At 51.1% G+C, this 24,595-nt stretch overlaps 1 protein-coding gene across 3 annotated transcripts in view; it reads left to right on the forward strand.

The window, feature by feature from the left end:
* The window catches only part of MB (myoglobin), a 26,256-nt gene extending 2,504 nt beyond the window's left edge, over nucleotides 1-23,752 (forward strand). The window contains exons 1-4 of one of the 3 annotated variants that reach the window (XM_025398156.1): nucleotides 7,452-7,559; nucleotides 13,035-13,137; nucleotides 19,442-19,664; nucleotides 23,069-23,752. In XM_025398156.1, the coding sequence (XP_025253941.1) occupies nucleotides 13,043-13,137; nucleotides 19,442-19,664; nucleotides 23,069-23,215 (465 nt within the window). In that variant the 5' untranslated portion in view covers nucleotides 7,452-7,559; nucleotides 13,035-13,042 and the 3' untranslated portion in view covers nucleotides 23,216-23,752. Of the gene's footprint in view, nucleotides 1-7,451; nucleotides 7,560-12,714; nucleotides 12,939-13,034; nucleotides 13,138-19,441; nucleotides 19,665-23,068 lie in introns of those variants that run through there. The other 2 variants (XM_025398155.1, XM_025398154.1) reach the window with 2 other exon arrangements.
* Nucleotides 23,753-24,595: the final 843 nt, after the last annotated feature.

A 24,595-nucleotide genomic window follows, 5' to 3' on the forward strand; every position in this document is an offset into this window, starting at 1 on the left:
TGTGTATTTGATCAGTGGTGATAAAACACTCACTTGAAAAAGTATTGAGCACCTATGATGAGCTGTGTGGAGTATTAGGGTGCATTCTTTATATAAATATTATTGTCAGCTTCCCTTTCTCATATTTCCACTAGATTATTATTATTATCTTGGGCAGTGACTGGGCAGGCAATGCTGTACAGTCACCAAGCCCTGTTTCATTTCCTCCTGGGCACACAGAGAAACCTTATTCCCACAACTCCCTCCAAGTAAGCGGTGCCTGAGGCTGTGATCTGGCTAATGGAATTTGGGCAGAATCAATGAGCACCACTTTCAGGCATACCTCCTAAAAGATCCTCCACTCCCCCTCTTTTTTTTTTTTTTTTTTTGAGATGGAGTTTTGCTCTTGTCACCCAGGCTGGAGTGCAATGGCATGATCTCGGCTCATTGCAACCTCCACCTCCCGGGTTCAAGTGATTCTCCTGCCTCAACCTCCCTAGTAGCTGGGATTACAGGCGCCCACCACCATGTCAGGCTTATTTTTGTATTTATAGTAGAGACAGGGTTTCACCATGTTGGCCAGGTTGGTCTCGAACTCCTGACTTCAGGTGATCCACCCACCTCTGCCTCCCAAAGTGCTGGGATTTCAGGCTTGAGCTACCATGCCCGGCCCACCCTCATTTCTTTCTCCAGTGGTTTGCCTACTGGATGCAGAGGGATGGGGGTCTTGGAAGTCCTTGAGGAGGGAGCCTGAGTGCCTGAACCACTGGGTGTAGGAGAGCCCTGTTCTCAAGTTGCATTGGACTGGGAGGTAAATGAGAACTAAATCTTTTGAGTCACGGTTAAGGACATCATGAGATTTAGGGGCTGTTTGTTACAGCCACTAGTATGCTAACACACCAGTGTAGACAGCCATATTTGTATTTCTGTCCTCAACCAAGCCTGGTACATAAGAAACCCTTAGTAGTCCTCCTCATCTCCCATGAGGCTTCCCTCTCATCCACCCTCCATATGCAGGCCTGACCCTGTCGTCCCCTCTAGGAAGTTTTCTTCCCCACCTCCTCTTCCTCTTCCCAATTCTGAAATGCTGCTGACCCCCGCAAGGGTCCTTCTCTTCCTCCCTCACAGTCTCCCCAGGTGAAGTCTGCTGCCTCCTGGATGCTGACACTTCCCATAGCTTAGGCTGTAACCCTGTGCCCGATGGGGTAAACTGAGGCTTCTCCAAATTGCCAGATAAATTCAGGATGTTTTGTGATGCAACTCTGGAAAGGGAACCCAATCCTGTCTTAGCAGAATAAGGATGGGGCATTGATTCCCAAGAAATGAGTCCCAGTCACACAAATGGGAAAAATAGGAATAGCTCCCGAGGACCAAATGGGCTTTTTTTTTTTTTTTTTTTTTTTTTTTTTGAGACAGAGAATGGCTCTGTTGCCCAGACTGGAGTGCAGTGGCGCGATCTCGGCTCACTGCAAACTCCGCCTTCCAGGTTCAAGCAATTCTCCTGCCTCAGCCTCCCGAGTAGCTGAGACTATAGGTGCTCGCCACCACGCCTGGCTAATTTTTTTGTTTTTTGTAGTTTTAGTAGAGATGGGGTTTCACCGTGTTAGCCAGGATGATTTCAATCTCCTGACCTTGTGATCCACCCACCTCGGCCTCCCAAAGTGCTGGGATTACAGGCATGAGCCACAAATGGGCTTTTAAAGAAGAAATGACTCTGCAGTGGGTTGTGTTTGATTTGAGAGAGAACGGCGAAAACCAGCCGCAGCCTAGGGTGACTGTGGTTTCATTTTTCCTCCCTGCTTCTCCTGCCCCCTCCCTGGGCTGACGCTGATGCCTCCTTCCTGGGGGAGCCCGGGTTTGACTGTTTTTCAAGGGAATGGGGGAGGTGTTGGGATAGGGATGGGCGGTGCCTGGGGAGAGGGAATGTGTGTGGCTGCAGGATGCTGGGGAGGGAAGAAGGAAGGAGAGTACCTGGCCTAGAGACTGCCCAGACAGGCCCCTGCGCTCCCCAGCTTCCCCTAAGGAGTAAGGTCTCCTCTCCCGTGTCCTGCAACCCAGAAGTAACCACACCCGTGCCCTCTCTATGCCCCTCGTGCAGCCTTCAGGGTAGACCAAGGAGAGCACCTCCCCTTCCTGGTGAAGGGAGCCCAATAGACGCTGGTGCCGGCTGGCCAGGAAGCAGGTGGACAAACCTGGCGACCGCTCCCTGGCACTACCTCACCAGAGGACAGCTCACACCTCCACTGGGGTCGAAAGAAAGAAGCTGCCTTGGGGATGCGTTTGTATCCCTACAACTGCCAGGCACATGCCCCTTGAACGCCCGATGCTACGTGTCCCAAAGGAAACGGGTCTGCACCCACGCCCAGCCCCTCCTCCTCTTGGATACCCCACCTTAGTAAATGGCGCCACCATCTGCCCGGTCACTCAGCTAGAAACTCAACTCCTGGCAGCAGATGACGGGCACTCTGGTTAACCGACTCTCTCCAGCCTCCAAGTTCAACCTGCCAGGAAGCCCTGGAAATCCTCCCTCCCTCTCCCCTGCCTCTCCCGCAGCTCCCAACCCCACTCACTCAGTACATGGCCCCCCAACAGGCCTTCAAATGTCTGCCTTCCCCAAACCAATCTGTGGTTTTAAAAGAAATCAGAGCCAGGTTCAGTGGCTCATGCCTGTAATCCCAGCACTTTGGGAGGCCGAGGCGGGTGGATCAGCTGAGGTCAGGAGTTTGAGACCAGCCTGGCCAACTTGACGAAACCCCATCTCTATTAAACATAAAAAAAAAAAAAAATTAGCCTGGGTGTGGTGGTATGCATCTGTAGTCCCAGCTACTAGGGAGGCTGAGGCAGGAGAATTGCTTGAACCCGGGAGGCGGAGGCTGCAGTGAGCCGAGATCACACCACTGTACTCCAGCCTGGGGGACAGATTGAGACTCCGCCTCAAAAACAAAACAAAACAAAAATCAGGACAGTGGTTGTCTCCGGCAGGTAAGTGGGGGCCAGGATTGACTGGGGAGGGGCGTGCAGGAACTTGGGGGGATGACAATGTTCTATAACTTGATACAGTTTGAGCTACGTAAGTGTGTGTAGTTGTCAAATCTCAGCAAATGTATATTTAAGATGCGTGCAATTAAATGTAAATTTTACATCTTACAGCAAAAGAAAAAAATGCAGAGAAATACTGAACTCTTGTTCATGTCATGCATTGTGGAGTTTCTGCAGGGAAGCGGATAGATGTCTGCAATTTAAAATACCACGAAGAAGAAGAATGGATGGGTGCGTAGAGGGAGAGATAGACGTGACTAAATTCATTTAGTAAAATGCCAGTGGTAGAGTTGAGGTGGTGTTCAGTGTGAAATTCTTCCCACTTTGCTGCATGTATGAAAATTTTTTTTTTTTTTTTTTTTTTGAGATGGAGTCTCGCTCTGTCGCCCAGGCTGGAGTGTAGTGGCAGGATCTCAGCTCACTGCAAGCTCCGCCTCCCGGGTTCACGCCATTCTCCTGCCTCAGCCTCCCGAGTAGCTGGGACTACAGGCGCCCGCCACCTCGCCTGGCTAGTTTTTTGTATTTTTTAGTAGAGACGGGGTTTCACCGTGTTAGCCAGGATGGTCTTGATCTTGTGACCTCGTGATCTGCCCGTCTCGGCCTCCCAAAGTGCTGGGATTACAGGCTTGAGCCACCGCGCCCGGCCAAAAAATTTTATAATAAAATGTTAGGGAGAAATGTCTCCTGGCTCCAGATGTGTCCCCTCCATTATGTTAATCACATCCACAGTTAGTGTGATGTTTCTAGGACAGCAAATCAGACCATGGCCCTCCCTTGCTCGGAAACCCTCCTATGGCTCTCCCTGGGGACACGCCCACACGTCTGTGGCTCCCGTGGCTGTCCACGCCTGGCCTCTGTTTATTTCTCTAATCATCACTCTCGCCTTCATTTTTTCCACCACAGAAACACCAAAATATTTATACATCCTGCATAGCATGCTATTTTATGTCTCCTATGATAGAATCGCTCATTTTCATCTAATATACTTTCCCCACTTCTTTCTAAGTAACAGAAACTCCAATTTTTATCTGGTGATATGGCCAGGTGGAAATAAAGACTACATATCCCAGCCTCCTCTGCAGTGAGGTATGGCCATTGGATGTGCAGTAAGATCAAGTATTAATTACAACTTCTGGAAAGTGTTCTTTAAGATAGGGGCACAACCTTCTACACCCCTTTCTCCTTCCTGCTGGTTGGAATGAGGGCACAATGGCTGGAGCTCAAGCAGCCATCTTGGATCAGGAGGTGAAGGTCATATGTGTAACATATGTGAAGGTCATGTGTTACACATATGACCTTCACCTCGTGATCCAAGATGGCTGCTTAGTGGTCTTATGACAGAGCACTAAGGTAGATTGAAGCTGGGTCCGTGAGACTGTGGTGTGCTCTGTCAGCTTTGAATCCCCTATCTCTAGACTTCTATATGAAAGAGAAGTTAATACTCTCTTGTTGAAGCCATGTTATTTCGAATTTTCTGTTACCAACAACCAAACCTAGTCCTAACACACCAACTTCTATGTCCTTGAATGTTTTGATCCTTGTACTTGGAAAGTCTTTTCCTCACTTTGCTCCTAACAAACTCCTATTGATCCTTCAAAACCTTGCTCGGACACCACCTTCTCAGTTACATGTTAATTCCTTGGTGGAATTAGTGTTTCCCTCCTCCATGTTTCTCTGTACCTTATAGCACAGTGTGCAATTATTGAGCACTTACTGTGTATCAGGCACCATGCTGGGTGCTCCATCTTTTAATCCTCACGATGATATTTAAGATAGGTTATTCTTTTCAAAATCTCCACTTTATAGATAACAAAAGCATAGACCTTGGAAAGTTATGACACTTTTCATGGATCACAAAAGGAGTGCATGGTAGGGTCAAGCGCCAAGTCCAGGAGTCTCATTCCAAAGCCTTTAGCCCTATGCTGAATGGCCTTGATTATTGCCCATATCAGAAAGTGCTAACAACATTAGGTCACACATCCTTCCCTCCTACCACCTCTCAATGCTCAGAGGCCAGTCAGTGTTACCTTGGTCCCCCCAGAGCCCAGCACAGAGCCTGGCACACACCAGGTGAGCATGAGTGCTGTGGAACGTGACTGTCCGTTCTGAGCTCCCAAGTCCTTGCCTTGGTCCTTGTGCTTGGAATTATCCCTTCCTCACTTCGCTCCTAACAAGCTCCTATTGATCCTTCAAAACGCTGCTCAGGCATCACCTGAGCCTGGCACATAAAGTTCTTCCCAGTGGGTGTCGCCTCTCACAGCCCCCCTTGCCCCACGCGTCTCCGGCAGGCTTTTGCAGCACTGTTTGGTACCTCTGCTTAGAACACTCTGCAGAACGCTCCCTCATACGTTCACATCCAGGCCAACCTGAACAAACTCCTATTGATCCCTTAAAGGCCTTCACCTCACAGGCCTAGGCGCTGCCTTCTCACCCCTCCAAAGCCTTTGCTGAGATCTCTGCTGCATTCCAGATCCCACTGAGGTATCTCCGCCACTAGACTTTGAGTCTCTTGAGAGCAAGGACCATGGATAGCTTATATCACAGTGAGCAATTATTGAGCACTTACTGTTGTCAAAAAAGTTTAACCTCTAGCTGCCTCCTTACATATTGAAGTTAGGCCTACAGGTTTTTCTGTACATCATGAACTATATCAAGTGGAGTTATATAGACAGACTATAGCCTACACTGTGCCAATCACCGCATTTTGGCCAATCAAATGTAGCCAACCGTTCGAACCGTGTTCAGATAAGGGAAATGCCAACCTGTAACCAATCCAGCTGTTTCTGTACCTCAATTCTGTTTTCCGTATGTCACTTTCCTTTTTCTGTCCATAAATCTTCCACCACTTAGCTGTGGAGTCTCCAAGCCTACTCTGGCTCAGGAGGCTGCCCCGCTCGCAAATCGTTCATTGCTCCGTTAAACTCCTTTACATTTAATTTAGCTGAAGTTTTTCTTTTATTACTGTGTATCCACCACATTCAGTGCTCCCTTTTTCTTCATTTTATTTATTTATTATTATTATTATTATTTTGAGACAGGGTCTCACTCTGTCGCCCAGGCTGGAGTGCAGTGGTGTGATCTCGGCTCACTGCAACCTCTGCCTTCTGGGCTCAAGCGATTCTCCAGCCTCAGCCTCCCGAGTAGCTGAGACTACAGGCATGCACCACCACGCCTGGCTAATTTTTATATTTTTAGTAGAGACAGGGTTTCACCAGGCTGGCCTTGAACTCCTGACCTCATGTGGTCCTCCCTCCTCGGCCTCCCAAAGTGCTGGGATTTCAGGCGTGAGCCACCGTGCCTGGCCAGTGCTCCCTTTTTCAATTCTCATAGTGACATTTGAGCTAGGTTATTCTTTTCAAAATTCCCATTTTACAGATTTTTTAAAAAGCGTCCTTGGAAAGTTATGCCACTTTTCCTGGATCACAATATTAAAAGATCACAATTCATCTTCTAATAATTTGGCAAGTCATCCGTGGTCTTCTAAGCAAGGCGCCATGAATATATCGAATATAGAGACTGAAGACCGTTCCCTGCTGGCTGGGTTGAGGGACTAAGAAACAGAGAGCCCAGATGGAAGGGGCAGGGCAGAGGTGCAGGCTTTTCTCCTTGTTGCCACTAGATGGCAGTAGGGCCCCCATTGTCAGCCCCTGGGGCAAGGTCACCGACTGTCTTTGCCTTTGGCTCTAGCAAGCCAAGATCCTGGACAGACTCAATGCAAAAATAAACAATTGAAGAGCATGTTGGCTTGGTCCTTTGCTGGTCTCTCACCTGGTCTCTCACGTAGAGCAGGTGAGAGAGTGAGGGGGAAGGACCCCAAATTAGACCAGTTCTTAGCCATGAAGCAGAGACCCTGAAGTCAGACTGCCTGGGTTCCAATCTTGGGCTTGGTATTTCCTAGCTGTGTGACTCTGGGAAAGTAACTTACCTTCTCTGTGCCTCAGTTTTCTCAAGTGTGAAGTGAGGCTTGTAAAAGTGTCTCCCGCAAAAGATAGGGCTGCTGGGAGGAGGGGTGCCCCTGGTGTGCACTAAGTACAATATGAGTTTGTGGCTTTTATATTCCTGCCTCTGAGGCACTCACAGGGTAGGGGAAGGGGGCACATCTGCTGGGAATGGGTAGAGCGGGGTAGGAGGAGTCCTGGCAGGGGAGCTGTTCCTATGCAATGGGCCTTGAAGAAAGGGGAGGATGGGTGGATGTGGGGTTAGGTGACTGTGGAGGTGGGGCTGGTCTCTGTCCAGGTGACAGGTGGATGGTGGAGCTGGAGGAGCCACTCCGAGCTTCCAAGGCCGGGGAGCGGGGAGGGAGGCAGATCGGTGTCCCAGGCCACACCTGTTGACTGGGGGATTAGGGTGTTAGGTCCTTGCCAGCCCTCCTCCAATAAGCCCCTCTGGGCCTGCAGGGAGAGGAGGAGCCTTGCCATGTAAACTGTATTTTTAGTTCCCTGTGCCTCTCCCCGGCTGCTATAAGACACCTCTCCCCACCCCCAGCCCTGGCCGCTTGGCTGGAAGCTCTGCGAGGACAGCTGGGGAGAAGGGGAGCTGTGGTCAGTATGACGGATGCTGAGGGGCTGGAGAGGGGCAGCCCTGGGAGGTGGGTTCCTGGGAGTCTGGAGCAAGCTTGGGGGTCCTGCTGCCCCATCAAGGGCCTTGAGCAGGTCCTGCAACTCCCAGGCCTCAGCCCTGCTCTGAGTCCTGGCCTGGCGCTGGTCCAGGAGGGTAGACTCTGCCAGGGAGGCACAAGCTAAGCTAGGGGTGGGGAGGGAGGGCCTGCTGGCAGGGGGGAGGCACTGCCCAGACTGGCCTCCAAAGGTTGATTCCCAGAAGGAGGAGGAAGAGAGTAGTGAAGATCGCGGGGACTCCTGGCTTTGAGGAGCCAGAGTTCTCCTTCTTGCCACATCTTTGATCTCCCTTGGTGGTGTCTTAAGCCCAGATTTACCAAAGGGAATTGTCAGCTGCCCAAGGGCTAGCAAATTCCTAGGTCACCTAGATTGGATTTTCTGACCATAAAAATTGTGGGCCAGGTGCACAGCTGCCTGAGGGGCTCCAACCTGTGCAGGTGGGTGGGGAAATCCCCTTTGCTATAGCATTTTTTTTGTGTGCATGTGACCAGAGGTGAGAGTGGCTGGAGACTGAAGATGGCAGAGCCCGTCTTTCTCCACCAGACTGAGGCCCCCGACTTGCCTTGCCTGGGGAGGGTGCTCAGGGGAAGTCCTGGGATGTTCAGTCTGGACAAGAAAAGTCTTGGGTGAGCCTGCTCCTTCTCTTGTGAGGCAGACTCAGCTGGGCCTCTATATCCCCAAGGAGCAGGCAGAGCCACCACAAGGAAGTGCATGTGACATGGAGGCATCTTTTAGTTCGACATAAAAAAGGATTTTTAAAGCTTTAAGTAGTGAGCTCACCGCTCCCAGGAGTATTCAAGCAGATGCCAGATGATGATCTGTAGGGAAAACTACGTTTAGTGGGAAATTGGACAAAATACCATTGAAGGCCTCTTTTAGTCGTAAGCTACTATGGCCCTGTAACTCTAGATTTCTCTGCTTCTAGCTCTCTTTGAGTCTGGAATCTAGAACCCAAGTTTCTCGGGTGGTGAAAAGTTGAAGACTTTGACGCTCTAGAATTTTAATTATTGGGAGCCTTGAGGATGATTCTACAAGTCTCAGTTTTGGATTCAAAGGATTCTGTGATATGAAAGGGAAAAAGAGGAGGTCTGACTTGGTGGGATCCAGTTTTTCCCCACTGGGTATCAGACTAATGTGCCCTGCGTTCGTGCGTGTGTATGTGTGTGTAGCATGAGCGTGTAAGGCTGTAGAAAGTTTTGCACACAAAGGCAGCCTGGCTTTCCTATCATGTGTCCGCAGCTTCTCTGCCCCGGCCATAATGAAGGCTGTCACAGGGATAATAATAGCCCCCAAACAGAGCTGGTGACTCCAGGTAGCCATAGCAACTGTGAGGTAACGCTGCTCTGTTGTAGAGATGTGTAAGTACAAACAGATGTCGGTGCCTTCCCATTAGCTTAAAAGGTAAAACTTAAAAGGTCTGTCAACTTCAAAGCTACAGGTTTCCATGAACACGCCAGTTAATGGGGGCGCTTGCCAAGCGGGTGATAGCTTCATATTAAACACTTCAGCATCAGTAATGGGTGGATGAGATTTTAAATGCTCAGGCTGTCCCCAGACAACTCAGGAGGCCAGAGATGGGAGAAGAGCTGGGATTCGGGTAGGAATCAGCCCTGCCCCGCCCCGCACCCTCAGGGGTGTTGACACTCTTGGGAGGGCACAGGCCAGAGAGCATTTGAAAACCGCACACTGCGTCTCAGTCGCCAGCAGTCTCGGATGTGCCCCTCGGCCTTCCCCAGCGCACCGGGCAGGTGGCCCCGGGTCAGGTGTGGCACAGCTCAATCCCGTCTCCTTCTTTCTGTCCTCCACTCTCTTACCTCCAGCGAGTGACCAGCAATAAGGGTCAAACTGCTGAGAGAGTCTGAGACCGGGGCAGACCCTCTCAGAATTGTCTTTCCTTCTGAGGCTGAGCCTGGAACAGACTGGGGCCTCAGTACTGGCCTGTTGAATGAATGAATGAACAAAGGAACACACAGATGACTGACTGAATGAATGAATGAGATCCCCTTTGGCATCCCCATGGCTTTTTTTTTTTTTTTTTTTTTTTTTGTCTTTTGAGGTGGAGTCTTGCTCTGTTGCCAGGCTGGAGTGCAGTGGCACGATCTCGGCTCACTGCAACCTCTGCCTCCTGGGTTCAAGCGATTCTCCTGCCTCAGCCTCCCAAATAGCTGGGACTACAGGTGCATGCCACCACGCCCGGCTAATTTTTGTATTTTTAGTAGAGACAGGGTTTCACCATATTAGCCCAGGTAGTGTCATCTCTTGACCTTGTGATCCACCCACCTCGGCCTCCCAAATTGCTGGGATTACAGGTGTGCGCCACCGCACCCGGCCCCCATGGCATTTTTAGCTACTCATTTTGTTACTGCTTCTTCCACTGCTAAAGAGATGGACCTTTGGAGGTCGGCTGGCCTAGCGTTTGGGGTTGACTTCTGGAAGGTCACTAGGGAATGGGGCGCCAGATGTGCAGCCGGTGCCTCTGACCCTTTTGGTCATTAGGAGTCAGCTGACTCCGTACACAGAACTCATTGAGTGGAGACACAGGCTCCTCCAGGGAGTGGTGGCTCCTGGCAATCCTAGAACGGTCACCAGCTAGGCTTTAGAGACCCGCACAGAGGGTGTTCTGACCCAGAGTTGCACTGGGGAACTCCAAGTTTGGGGATTCTTTTTTTTTTTTTTTTTTTTTTTGAGACAGAGTCTCGCCCAGGCTGGAGTGCAGTGGCCGGATCTCAGCTCACTGCAAGCTTCGCCTCCCGGGTTCACACCATTCTCCTGCCTCAGCCTCCCGAGTAGCTGGGACTACAGGCGCCCGCCACCATGCCTGACTAGTTTTTTGTGATTTTTTTAGTAGAGACGGGGTTTCACTGTGTTAGCCAGGATGGTCTCGATCTCCTGACCTCGTGATCCGCCCGTCTCGGCCTCCCAAAGTACTGGGATTACAGGCTTGAGCCACCGCACCCTGCCGGGGATTCTTTTAATTTAAATCTTTTTCTAGCTACATTTCCTACTATCTGTCCAATTCTTACCAAACATCCCTGTCCACATTCTGAAGACGGGATCTGACTGGCAGAGCTAGTAGACGCTGACTTTTCAGATGGAGCCCTGACAATGGCTTTCTCAGCTTGGCTGTGACTGGCAGCAGGTTTGGGGGAGAATCATGTGTCTCAGAACATGACTGGCCGCACCTATACCCCAGCAGGAGTGGGGCAGGGCAGTTATCTTCAAAAAGCTGTGTAGGTGGGGCAGTCGTTACTGACACATCCAGTGCAGAGCCAGGATGGCCCAAACACTGGCTTATCCTTTCCAAATCTCGTCTCCCACAGCTGTAAGGTGGGGTGGTGCTCGCTACCTCACAGAGGTGTTGTAAAGATTAGACGCAATCTTGCCAGGGAGGCACTTTGTAAACTGTGAAGTCCTATGCAGATGGAAGGAAAGGCCTGTGCCTGCCTTGATCATAGTACTATACAAACTGTACAGTATTTTCATTCCTCTTAGTTATCTCCCTAAAGAGACTCTGAGTTCCTCGAACACAGGAATGTGTTTTATTTGATTTTGTTATCCTCAACATGTAGCAGTGTCTGAGACACAATAGGTGCTCTATCACTGTGAGATGGATGGATGGATGGAGGAACAGATGGATAGATGGATAGATGGAGGCATGGATGAATGATGGATGGATGGAGAGATGGATGGAGGGGTCATGATGAATGGAGGGATAATAAATGGATGGTTGAGGGGATGGGTGGATGGATGGAGGAAAGAACAGATGGATAGATGGATAGATGGAGGGATGGATGGATGGAGGGAGGGATGATGAATGGAGGGATGATGAGGGGATGGGTGGATGGATGAATGGAGGGATGGAGGAATAGATAGATGGAGGAATGGGTGACTGATGGATGGATAGATGGATGGAGGGAGGGATGATGAATAGAAGGATAATGAATGGATGAATGAGGGGATGGGTGGATGGATGAATGGAGGGATGATGGGTGGATGAATGAGTTGATGTATGGATGGATGAACAGATGGATAGATGGGTAGATGGAGGGATTGGTGGATGATGGATGGATGAGTGGGTGGATAGATTAGTGAATGGATGGATAGACAAAGAGATGATGGATGGATGAATGGATGAATTAAGGGATGACAGACGGATGGATGGATGAGTAACTGGATGGACAAATGGATAAATGGATAGATGGTTGAATAAGTGAATGGATGGAAGGAGGATGCATGGATGTAAGACAAGGCTAATCATCCTCCACTCACTTTCTTTGCAAGACCTTCCACCTGATTACTCAACAAACATTTATTCAGTTCAAACTTGGCACACAGCACCATGTGAGGCCCAAGAGATACATGGGCTAATAAAACAGAGTTCCTGCCCTCCTGAAAACTGAAAAGAAGGGGCCCTGGCTTCCTGGATTCAAATCCCAGCTCTGCCAGCAACTAGCTGTGCATCTGTGATGCTTCCCCACTTCCTCTCAATTAAATGGGGATAATATCAGTACTTATCACATAGGGAGGTCTTGGGGGGATTAAATGAGTTACCAAATGCCAAGTGTTTGGGACAGGGCCTGGCACCCAGCAAAGTCTCTTGTGAGTGTTGGCTGCTATTATCCTAATAGAGAAGCTGGCATGAAAACCGGGAAATAGGATGCCCCTTGGGCAATACAACAGGAACCTACACAAAGAAAGGAAAGGAGGAAGCAATGAGTTGTGTCTTGAAGGAATATGTCAAGAAAAACTTTTCAGAGGGAAACCTTTGAGCAGGGTCATGAAACCAGGAGTTCTCTAAGAGATTGTGGACTTGCCTGGGACCACCTGGCTATAAGCACAAAACCATTCGGTTCCTTTCTGTCACTTCTGGCTGGGTGAGGGGTCTCTGGCAAAGGGGCAGAAGGTGCGTGAGAGGCTACGAATGGCCAGGACTGTCCCGGGGCCAGCCGGGGCGCCTGGTGGCCAAGCTTAGAAACATGACAGGTCCTCTTGGGAGGGCTGATGGTAGGGAGCGTTGGGTTTCAGGCTGCTGGCGTCGGCATCCGTGGTGCCCTTTCTGTCGGTTATGAGAGTCCAGACGGTGCCCAACCTCCTCCCCTTCTTTCCACACACACAACCACTCCACCCCCTGTGGCCTGAACTGTCCTGCCTCGCCACAATGGCACCTGCCCTAAAATAGCTTCCCATGTGAGGGCTAGAGAAAGGAAAAGATTAGACCCTTCCTGGATGAGAGAGAGAAAGAGAAGGAGGGCAGGGGAGGGGGAGAGCGAGCCATTGAGGGATCTTTGTCAAGCATCCCAGAAGGTATAAAAACGCCGCTGGGGCCAGGCGGTCTCAAACCCCAGCTGTTGGGACCAGGACACCCAGTGAACCCATACTTGCTCTTTTTGTCTTCTTCAGACTGCGCCATGGGGCTCAGCGACGGGGAATGGCAGTTGGTGCTGAACGTCTGGGGGAAGGTGGAGGCTGACATCCCAAGCCACGGGCAGGAAGTCCTCATCAGGTAAAGGAAGAAATTCTATTGCCCCTGCCACCCACACCCTAAGATCAAGGGTGTTCAGCGGCAAGATGGAAAGTTTGTACTGGGGTAGGTCAGTTGGCTGCATTAGTTAAGGGTGTTAGAACCCTCACTTGCTTTTTCTTTGCTTTTAAGTGTTAGGGATTCGACTCAGGAGAGGCAAAGGGAGCCATTTCAGGCTGATGTCAGCAGCTGGAGGAAGCTTGAGAATCAAACCTTGGACGCTCAGAGTCCACCAGGAAGAATTTTAGAATTATAGACAGTCAGAGTTAACAAGGGCCCTGAGAGATTTTGTACAGCCACTTCTCTTACAGGATGAGGACAAAAAGGGACTGAGAAGGGGAGGACATTTCCAGAGTCACAGCCCATTAAATGCTCTTAAAGTGTCAAGGTTAAGACATGGTCTTCAAGGGGAGACAGATCCGGTTCTAGACTTGGCTCTGCCACTGAGCCGCTGGGTGGCCTTTGGTGAGCTGCTCAACCTCTCGGAGCCTCAATTTCCTCTCCTGTACAGTGAAGGGATATCCTAATATCTACGTCCTGGAGGACGTGAGAATTAAGTAAGATAATGCATGCGACAGGCCTGGCTTGGCTCCTGGCATATACTGAGTACTAGAAATGTTAGTAGCTATTACAGATGAAGCCCAGGCTAAGGACCTTTCAAAGCATCGCAATGAGAGAACAGAAGATAGAGGTTCATTAGTGACCTTTGATGTTGAGTATGTCTCCAGTTTGAGAGCTCGGAATGATGTGGTCTCCAAGTATATCCTGTCTTCTACCACAAGGACTTCCAGAATACACCACAGAAAACAAAATTCTGAGTTTTGCAAGTAGAGGATGGCTGTGGTTTGTACATAGAAGTGCATCTCCTCGTTGCCTTCCATCCCAAATGGTGATACGGTCTTCTCTTCTCCTGGCCCCTTCCCTCACCCTTCTGAGCTGGTTCCGTCACAAGTCTAATGGGTTATGAATCAACATTTCTGCCCCCGGGAGGAAGGAAGTGGGCTCCGGGGTTGCCACAAGTGAATGGATTGTCTTTGGCACTTTAATTTGCAGATTAATTTCTCCTTATTTGTGAGCCAAAGCCAATTTTCCTCTTCTGTCATCCTTTGGGTCTCCCTTGGGCTTTACCCATTTCCAGCTTCCGTCTGCCTTGGGAGCATGGCTGATCCTAGAAGCTACGTTATCTAAAATTTGAGCCCTTAGTGGTCCGTGCTAGAAATGCTTGAGGAAGGACAGTCGAGTTTACTATTGACTCTAATGGCAACATGGTGTGTTCATTATGTCTTTCTTCTCCTGTCCCTGTCATCTGGCTGCAACAGGCCCTGCTGGATTGCATAGAGTGCCCCCCCGACCAACACACACACACACACACAAATTGACATCAACTCCTGGGCCACCGATTTGCCGTGTGATCTTGGACCAGTCTCTCTACCTCTGGGTCTTATTTCTCTGTTGGTTGAGCGGTGGGATTGTCTTCCACGGTCTCTGAGATCCCGTCCCACGCTCCTGCCCTAGAATTCTGAGTCCATGATGCACCTTTGCTTTTGGAGAGGAGGTAGGACAGTCAGGTGTGGAGTTAGGAGACCAGAGTTTGCAAAGCAGAGGTCTTTCCAAGGTGATTTGGGAGCTGCCAGACCTAAGGCAGTCGACTCGCATGTCTTGAAAGAGACTCAGGGTGCTGCATCATCAGGGAGGCTCAGGGAGGTTTGCCAGGGGCTGGGGGCCAGGGATAAAACATAATGCCTAGGGCTGCTGGCCCCTGAAAGGTCCTAGAGGCCTGGTGCCCTGTCACGTCTTAGGCTGTCGGACAAGCAGAGACTGTGCCAACTGGTTCTGCCCTCTCAGTGTTTGGGGTACAGGGAGGATGGCCGCCCTGGGGGCAGGGTGGAGAAGGCTCACGCCCAGGACTGCAAATGTCCCCGTGGGAGTTGGCATCTTGGCTTTGTTCTAGATACTGACTCTGGATTTTCTAACTGACCTTGAAAGGTTATGTCTCCAATCTTCTGATTGTAAAAGAGGGCAAATTCCACGAAGCCCAGTCTGTAAAACACTGAGGCCTTCACTGCAAGTACACGAACATCAAATTCTACAACACAGAAGCTTGGGAGGTCACTCGGAGATTCTGGCTCCAGGAGTGGGGCTTCGGAAGGAGGGGGCTGCTAAGTGGGTTCCGCACCCCAGTTTTTCCTTTCCTTACTCAAACCTTTTTTTGTTTTATTTACTTTGGCCTTTTTTTTTTTTTTTTTTTTTTGGAACAAAGGATTTCAAGGTCATAAAACGTTTGAAAATCACCGGTGGTGATTTTCATCACAGGGAGGAACTGGGCCTGAGAGTCTGCACTGGTTAATGGCAGCCACAGGCAGGCCCCCAAATTCCTGGGTGATGGCGATGACAATGGTAGAGATGATGAGAGGAAAAAGACAGCAACCATTTATTCAGCACATACTGATTACTGGGCTCTGTGTTAAGTGTTTCACTCACTGAAGCCTGACAACAATCTTATGACGTAGATATGATTATGATCACCACATTTAACAGAGAGGTTAAGTAACTTACCCCAAGTCACACAGCAAGTAAGAGAGCAGCTGGAATTCAAATTCAGGCAGCTTGGATCCAGAATCCTTGCTCCTTTTTGTTGTTGTCGTTGAGATGGAGTCTTGCTGGGATTACAGGCACACGCCACCATGCTTGGCTAATTTTTGTATTTTTAGTAGAGACTGGGTTTTGCCATGCTGGCCAGGCTGGTCTCGAACTCCTGACCTCCGGTGATCTGCCCGCCTTGGCCTCCCAAAGTGCTGGGATTACAAGCATGACCCAATGTGCCCAGCCCAGAATCCTTGCTCTTGACCACTATGCTATACTGCCCCATGACCTTGCCACACACAAGATGGGCTGCCATCCACACTCTGGTTCTTTTATTCTAGCAGAGCCAGAGGGGTGTTCATGGATCTGAGCGTGTGCTCCATGTTCCATGTGGGTGCCCAACTGGGCCTCAGTTCAGAGAACAGCAGGCAAACGACCTCCCTTCTCTCTGACTTGGCCTGAAGATCTGTCTGATGAACCAGGCCCACGGACGGCAGGATTGAAGCTGGAAACACAGGCAAGCGGGGCTTTCGGAAATACTAGAGAAAACGCCTTCCGTCCATTTCCACAGGCTGAGGGGTTTCCATCTGTTCATCTTCCGTGTGGCTGTTATCAGGCAAATCCAGGAGAACGGCCTTCTGTGGCTGCCTGGGGGGCTCCTGGCTGCAAGGCCTGGGCCCACAGGAGGGCAGGCAGCTGTGTGGTGCCGGAATGATCTGGCGGGAACAAATTAGCTCAATTCTGCTCTGCTGTTTAAAGTAAATATGGGGCGGAGTGTGGTGGCTCAGGCCTATAATCCCAGAACTTTGGGAGGCAGGATGGGAGGATTGCTTGAGTCCAGGAGTTCGAGACCAGCCTGGGCCACATAGTGAGACTTCTTCTCTACAAAAAATAAACAAAATTAGCTGGGCGTGGTGGCGGGCGCCTGTAGTCCCAGCTACTCGGGAGGCTGAGGTAGGAGGATCCCTTGGGCCCAGGAGATCGAGGCTGCAGTGAGCCGAGATCACACCATTGCACTCCAGGCTGGGCAACAGAGCGATAACCTCTCTCAAAAAAATATTAGTAAAGCAAATACGAGCTCTCTCCCTGGCTGTCTGGTGCTGAGATTGGAGAGTAAGGCATTGGCGGGTCTAGACCTATCCTTTTGGTTTACATATGGATGAGCCAAGATCCAGAGAGGCTGACTTCAACATCACAGAGCACATTGGTGCCAGAACTGGGACCGGAACTCAGCTTCCATAACTGTCAGTCCCATGTTCTCTTCCCTAGATACCAGAGGGCAGGAGCAGGTCCCAAAATGTCTGAGACCCCCAGCTGCCTTGTGTCCCAAATTCTTGGCCCTGTTCTGCCCCAGACAGTCTCCTTTCAGCGTCCTGACCTCGGACCATCGCCTGTGCTGCCAGGTCTTGCATCTGTCAGGCGGGAGTTCAAGGATCATTGTCGCCAGATAATAATAGTCAGGAGCTCAGGGACCCTTGGATGAAAGGTGTCAGAGACAAGCTGTCAGTGACGCACGAGGATTTGGACAGCGTCCTGGGGCATGGCGGCAGACCATGCCCAACGTGGGGGAAGGGAGTCTATGTGGCCCAGTGGGTTTGGGGCTGGACTCACATCCCAGTTTGCACGCTTGTGTCAGGACACATGCGATCTTGGAGCAGGTGAATTGTTGATGTTATCAACAGGACACACTATTAGGAATCTAGGATCCTGGGATAGGATGGACTTTGAGATCAACAAATCCAGCCCCCTCTTCCAAACGCACAATTATTTTATCACCCAAAGAAACACACTTTCAACACCATTCTCACACACTTACTATTTGATCAATAGTCAGATCTCCCATCAGGAAGGGGGCCTAATAACTTGTTAGGTCCAACTTCGAATATGTGCACAGAGACACACACAAATGTGCACTTTGTTAAACAAAGGTGATCGGGCGCGGTGGCTCACGCCCTATAATCTCAGCACTTTGGGAGGCCGAGGCGGGCGGATCATCTGAGGTTGCGAGTTCGAGACCAGCCTGGCCAACGTGGCAAAACCCCATCTCTACTAAAAAATACAAAAAGTTAGCCGGGCGTAGTGGCACACGCCTGTAGTCCCAGCTACTTGGGAGGCTGAGGCATGAGAATTGCTCAAACCCAGGAGGTGAAGGTTGCAGTGAACTGAGATTGCACCATTGCACTCCAGCCTGGGCAACAGAGCAAGACTCCATCTCAAAAAAGAAAACAAAAACAAAAACAAAAACAAAAAACATGAACTCATGCTCGGGTTGAGGAGCTGAGCGTCCTGGTCGTGAAATATCCTCCGCATAAAACCCTGGGGTAGAGACTACGGGGATCAGTTGCTTCCTTGTGACAACTTCTGGGTGTGGTGGCTCAGGGTGCAAACTGGAGTGTGGCCACAGTACATACTGTGCACTTTTACAAGGATGTCATGGAGCCTGGAAACCATAAAAGAGGAGCTTTGCAAGGAACTGAAACCGTTAGACAGGAGAGAGAACCCTGAGCAGACAGGGTTGCCCCTGCCAAACATTTCAGGCTGTGGCACAAGGGAGGCTAAGGGTGGGAGTTGTGAAACTGTTTCATTTTGGGTTTGGGTCTGGGCTCTGCTGCTGGCCAGCCACGTGACCTTGGGCAAGCCACTAATCTCTGTGGTCTTCCATGAGTGAAAGGCGGAAACTCACTCCTACCCAGAGGGCACGTCTGACTCCCTTTAACCAGCACCCACCTGCTCACAGCAGGAAGGACCGAGATCTAAAGCTGGAGGTGGGTGCTCAGGGTCCCAGCAGAGGCCCCTGGGGCACCTCACTGAGTGCCTGGCAGGAGTGGGTGCCTGTCTCAGGGCTGGGTTGGGTTGCTCCCACCAAGATCCTTCATCGTCTGCACAGTGAGGGGACTGGGAGGTTCAGAGAGTCACAGCTTGGGCTCAAAACAAGAACGGGTTTCTGAGTGTGAGGATTGTTCTGGTGTGGAATGGTCCTCACACGTAGGAGTGAGCCTCCTGTAGCTAGAGCTATTTAAGCAGCTGAAGGACAATCGCTAGGCAGGAAGTTGCAGAGATAGTCACAGCGTGGACTAGAACTGCTGTTTTGGTCACTCAGAGACCTCATAGCCTGGCTTCTCTGGACAGCACCCCTGCAATAATGAGCTGGTGACTTTATGCCTTGGAACCTCGGTTTCCACATCTGTAAAATGGGAATAATATGAATGACTCAAAAGGAAAACGCAAACTGAGTCTATCATGGACCCTGGCACATAGTAGGTGCTCAGCTAGTCCAGGGTCCTTCAGCCTCAGTGTTCCTGGCCCACCCACAATGCCATTCAACCATCTCCTCTTCAGGCAACTTGGGGGAAATTGGAGTGAAACCAGCGAGCAATGCAGAGATGCTTTTTTCCTTCCTGCCCCTCATAGTAAAGAAGATGCTAATGATAATAAAATAACAATAGCAAGCATTTATATGACACTCACTATGTGTCAGACACCCTGTTGGTACATAGCACACACTATCTCACTTAATCCTTTAGGTAGGGACAAGTTATCCCCATTCCTTGTATGAGGAAGCTGAGGCACAGAGAGGTGAAGCAAATGGCCCAAGGTCACACAGCTGGGAAGACAGGGAACTAAACTTGAACTCTAGTCTGGCTGCCCCCAGACCTCACACCGCACCTCCCATGCCTGACTCCAGCCTTCCCTGTGCCCACAGGCTCTTTAAGGGTCACCCTGAGACTCTGGAGAAGTTTGACAAGTTCAAGCACCTGAAGTCAGAGGACGAGATGAAGGCATCTGAGGACCTAAAGAAGCATGGCGCCACCGTGCTCACTGCCCTGGGCGGCATCCTTAAGAAGAAGGGGCATCACGAGGCGGAGATTAAGCCCCTGGCGCAGTCGCATGCCACCAAGCACAAGATCCCCGTGAAGTACCTGGAGGTAGGAGGCAGAGCCTGGGCAGGTGGGAGGATGTGGGGAAGGCCTCGGGGTGGGGCAATGGGATCTGGGTTCCAGTCCCAGCTCAGCCACTAACTTGTGGGATGTCCTATGCCACTCCTCTCTGTGCTCCAGGCTTCTCATTTGTCAAGGGGACTGCCACCCACTTTGCCTTTCTCCTGGGATCGTTGAGAATGAACACTTTTAGCATTTTTAATTTAGCATGCCAAATTCACATCTTATTACCAGAGAGGAACGGGAGAGGGGATATTGGGTGCAAAATTGGCATCCTCTCCATGGGTAGGTACCATTATCATATCCATTCGATAGATGGGGAAACTGAGGCACACAGAGGTTAAGCAGCTTGTCCATGGTCACAGAGGTGGATAACAGCAGAGCCAAGATTCAAATGCAGGTCTCCATTACTACAGAACCCCAGCCCCTGTGCCACTGGGAGTCTGGTACATGCAGGACTTACGTGGCAGGAGCTCAGCGACTGGGGCTCAATTTGGGGCTGGGGTGGCCAGCAGCCTGGCTCTACTGGTTCCAGCATCTTCACAGATGGAGAGACAAGACCTTGGTTTCCAGCACAAGCAATGGGTTTGAACCTCCTGAGATGGGTTGGAAAGTTGGGTGGATCAGGGTTGGGGCAGGAACCTGGGCTTCAGGTTGTGTGTCTGTAACTGGTGGGAGGAGGCGATCTGGGGAGAGGAGGGAGCTGGGGATGAAGGACTGCAGGGACAGGTGCATGCCCCGAAGGTAGAAAGAGCAGGAAGTCTGGTGCAGCAATGCGATGGGCCACAGTGAGCATTTGCTGCCATGCCTAGCACATGGTATCCATCCTCAAAGTTGCCTCATGGCCAAAACGGCTGCAAGAGCTCCAGTCACCTCTTCTATATCCCCAACTGGAAGGAGGAGAAAGAGAGGAATGCTCTCTTTTGAGAAATTTAAGGAGTCCCAGAAATCTTGTCCAACAATTTTATTTACATCTCATTGGCTGGAAGTTAGTTCTGGAGCCACCCTGTCTGCATGGGAAGCTGGGAAAGGTGGTCTATTACCCCTCCAAATACAACTAGTGTTCTGTTACCAAGGAAGAAGGGGAAATGGATATTGTGGAGGTAATTAGCAGTCTCTGCCCCAGGCACGTACCCTTCTCATCCCCATTTTACTGGTTTGGAAACTGAGAGCTCAGAGGGGTTAAGTAGCTTGCCCAAGGTCACACAGCTAATAAGCCAGGAGGTACAGTCAGATCTATGGTACTCTGGAACCAGGCTCCGAATCCACTGTGGCACAATATCACCTCTTGCTTGACAACCACCACCACCCCTCTTTAGCCTCAACCCTTGCACCCCACCCCGCAATTGTGCAGAGTTCTGCCTGCCCAACGACTCCACATCACCAGCGTGAACAGACAGCCCTGCACGTGAGGCCATCCCTGCCTCCCCATCTTCTCTCTGCAAATCCCTGTTCATCCACTAAGGCCCAGTGTGAAGCCATATCCCCTACTTGGGCCCCAGGCCCACGAGGCCCTCAGCTTCTCCATCTGCCAGCGCCTCTCTGCACTGTGGTACTTTATCCTCATCCCCGGCCATAGCACTGCCAGGCTGTGTTATAATTTGTCTCTTTGCCCAGTGGTCTCCCAGCAGGCACTCAGCTCCCGAGGGGCTACCATTTCTGTGCCCCAGTGTCATGTGGTTGGTTCACCATACACTTCCAATGAGTGAGTTCTCTCTCGAGAGAGGAAGAAGCTGAGTCTTGGATAGAAAAAACCATGCAGCCAAGATATCACAACCAGTTGGCCGCTAGAACCCAGGTCTCCCTAGAACATGCTTAATCTGATGCATAAGCTCTGCAAAAAATTAAGGCAGAGCCCGGGTGTCTGCTCTTCCCCCTCACGGTGGACCGTCTTTCTGCGCTGTTCATAAGGCAGTCTCCACCTCACTGGTGGACAGATCGTCTCTCTGAGGGACTGAGGGGCTGCACAGGGTGGTGGGTGCCGAGAGGGTTTTCATTCCTCAATTATGCAGTGGCCCCATTCCACTGTTTGCTAGATATGAGTGGCTCTGCCATGGACTCTAGAAAAGTCTGAGCTGGGGGTCCAACCAGGTCATCTGGGTGGGTGAAGTCACACATGGGGTCGGGGCATAGGTGGCCCTGGAACTTGGTTCTCTCGAGTTCTCTAAGGACAGGGCTTGCTCCATGACACCCCAAGCCCCCACTTTGTTTTGTGGCATTCATGAAATGGAAGGTGAAGTTAAGCGTCCACCTCGATGCCCAAGAGGAGGTGTTTGTGGAGCTGTTCCTCTTTCCAAGCGGAGGGGCTTACGGGGTGTTGATGCTTCTTGAGGCCTCTCTTTGCATGTCCCACCCGCGACTATCCCTGCTTTATGTCACTTGCACCCTGGGGCCCTGAGAAAACGAGAAACCCAGCCTTGGTTCAGCCACTGCCTCCATTCCCAGCTTTGGCAGTGACCTGCCCACAGCCTCCTGGGCACAAATCCATCTCTGCTCTCCGCTTCCTGTGTGACCTCCGTCGGGCCACTTGTCTCCTCTGTACAATGACACTCCTTGGTGCACCGGCCAGGGCTGCGGTTGGGATCAAATCTGGTTAACGGTTGAGAAAGCACAGCCGCGTTTTACATCCACCAGTCTTTCCGTCCCTAAAGCAGCCCCATGCTACATCTCCGTTTTCCCATGCCCATCTCCGTTATCCAGGTAATGAGACCGTGGGTACTAAAGCAAATGGCAATGCTGAGGCTGATAGCAGACATTCTCCATCCTGGGAGCCAGCCATGGGTCTCAGGCCTGTCCTCTTCCTCTCTCTACTTCCCTCCCACCAGTGTTTCTGCGCTTGGTACAAAAAATAGGAGGCTGTGCTCCCAAAATAAGGACTTTAAAACAATAACCGTATCAAGTCATTAAGTATGCAAAAATTGCACACACACAAATAGAAATAGTTCCTTTCTAGACTTTCTGATTGCAAAATCCTGAATACAATAATGAAATCTGAGCATTTCCCTTCTTTTCTGCTGCCCCCATGCGGGTGGTGCCCTGAGCTCTCACCTGACTTCAGTGGAATCCACATCCTGGTGGAGTGGAGGGGGCTGTGGGTAAGAGCGTGGGCTCCGGAGCCGGCCCTCCTGGGTCCAAATGCCGCTTCCATTCAACCTCCTCTTGCCTCAGTTTCTGCATCTGTAAATCGAGGGCAGTGGTAGTATCTATCCCACAGTGGCTGTGGGGATCAAAGGGATTCATCCATGGAGATCACACAGACTCTCACCCGGTGCCTACAAAGTGCTCAATACACGGTCCTGGAATAAAGAGAAGGTGGGAGGAGACCTGGCCCCCATCTGGCTCCTGGTTTGTCCCACCCCGGTGACCACCTTCTCTCTTCACCCTCCCTGCAGTTGATCTCAGAATCCATCATTCAAGTTCTGCAGAGCAAGCATCCCGGAGACTTCGGTGCCGACGCCCAGGGGGCCATGAACAAGGCCCTGGAACTGTTCCGGAACGACATGGCCGCCAAGTACAAGGAGCTGGGCTTCCAGGGTTAGGCCCCTGCTGCCCCCACCCCACCCACCTGGGCCCCGGGTCCAAGAGAGGGCGGGGATCTGATCTCGTGTAGCCGTGTAGAGTTCGCTTCTGAGTGTCTGCTTTGTTTAGTAGAGGTGGGCAGGAGCAGCTGAGGGGCTGGGGCTGGGGTGTTGAAGTTGGCTTCGCATGCCCCGCCATGGGCCTCCCTGTGGAGTGTCATCACCCTGGGAACCAGGAGTGGCCCTTGGCTCACTGTGTTCTTCATGGTTTGGGTCGGAGTTCATCGTCCTTTCTTCTAAATCCCAACCTAACTTCTTCCAACCTCCAAACTGGCTGTAACTACCCCAAATCCAAGCCATTAAGTACCCCTGACAGTGGCAGTTTTCTGATTCATCACTGGCCCCTTGAAGACAGCAGAATGTCCCTTTGCAATGAGGAGGAGATCTGGGCTGGGCGGAGCAGCTGGGGAAGCGTTTGAGTATCTGGAACGATGTGTGTGCCTTCTCAGGTATGGCAGTGACTCACCTGGTTTTAATAAAACACCCTGCAACATCTCAGTCTCTGCCTGACATTTTTCATCTCCTAGAGTAAATGATGCCCCCACCAGCACCAGCATCAAGGAAGAAATGGGGGGAAGGCAGACCCTGGTTTGTGTGTGCAGAGAGCCTCAGGGAAGAGGAGAAGGGGAGGAGGAGAAGCAGGAGGGTGAGAGGGACAGGAGCCCACCCTCCTTAGACCACCGCTCAGAGGCAGGCCCACTGCAGCGCATGGGGAAATGGAGGGGACAGCCTTGGCCCCAGCCTTGGGAGCATCTTCTCTTTCGGGGAGGGGGGAGGCAGCAAACAGACCTCTGCAATACAAGGAGAGAGTGACAGGTGCTCCGGGCTGTGGGAACCCAGAGGAGAGGGGACAGGATGAGGGAACAGATCGTCATCATGGCTGCAACACCTTCAGTAACATGGGAAGGTCACCCGGCTAGTAAGTGGTAGAGCTGGGACTCAAACTATGGCCTGGAAGGCAGCAGGGACTCCAGCCAGGGAGACAGCAAGGCGGCCAGCCAGTGGCAGCTGCTGACCTTCTGACAGAGAAAGGACAGACACATGGGGAATAATTTACAAACACAGGCCAGGAGACAAAATCCATATCCGCAAAGGCAGAGTGCACGGGCAGAATATGTAAGTATCGCTGCAAGAGCCAAGAATAAAATGTTGGCATCTAATTGTGGCAGCCAGGAAGCAAGCTGCAGCAGAGGGTGAGGAAAGGGGCCTGGAAAAGGGCCTGCTGGGCTGGACCGGCCCAGGTGCCCAAGCCATGAGGGCCTAGAATGACACCACGACTCTGGGCGTCATCTCTGGGAAGCCCCAAGTCCTGGGCACCATAAATCTCCAGTAGCTACCAGA

The sequence above is a fragment of the Theropithecus gelada genome, chromosome 10 (genome assembly GCF_003255815.1).
Source record: "Theropithecus gelada isolate Dixy chromosome 10, Tgel_1.0, whole genome shotgun sequence".
Classification (NCBI taxonomy): domain Eukaryota; kingdom Metazoa; phylum Chordata; class Mammalia; order Primates; family Cercopithecidae; genus Theropithecus; species Theropithecus gelada.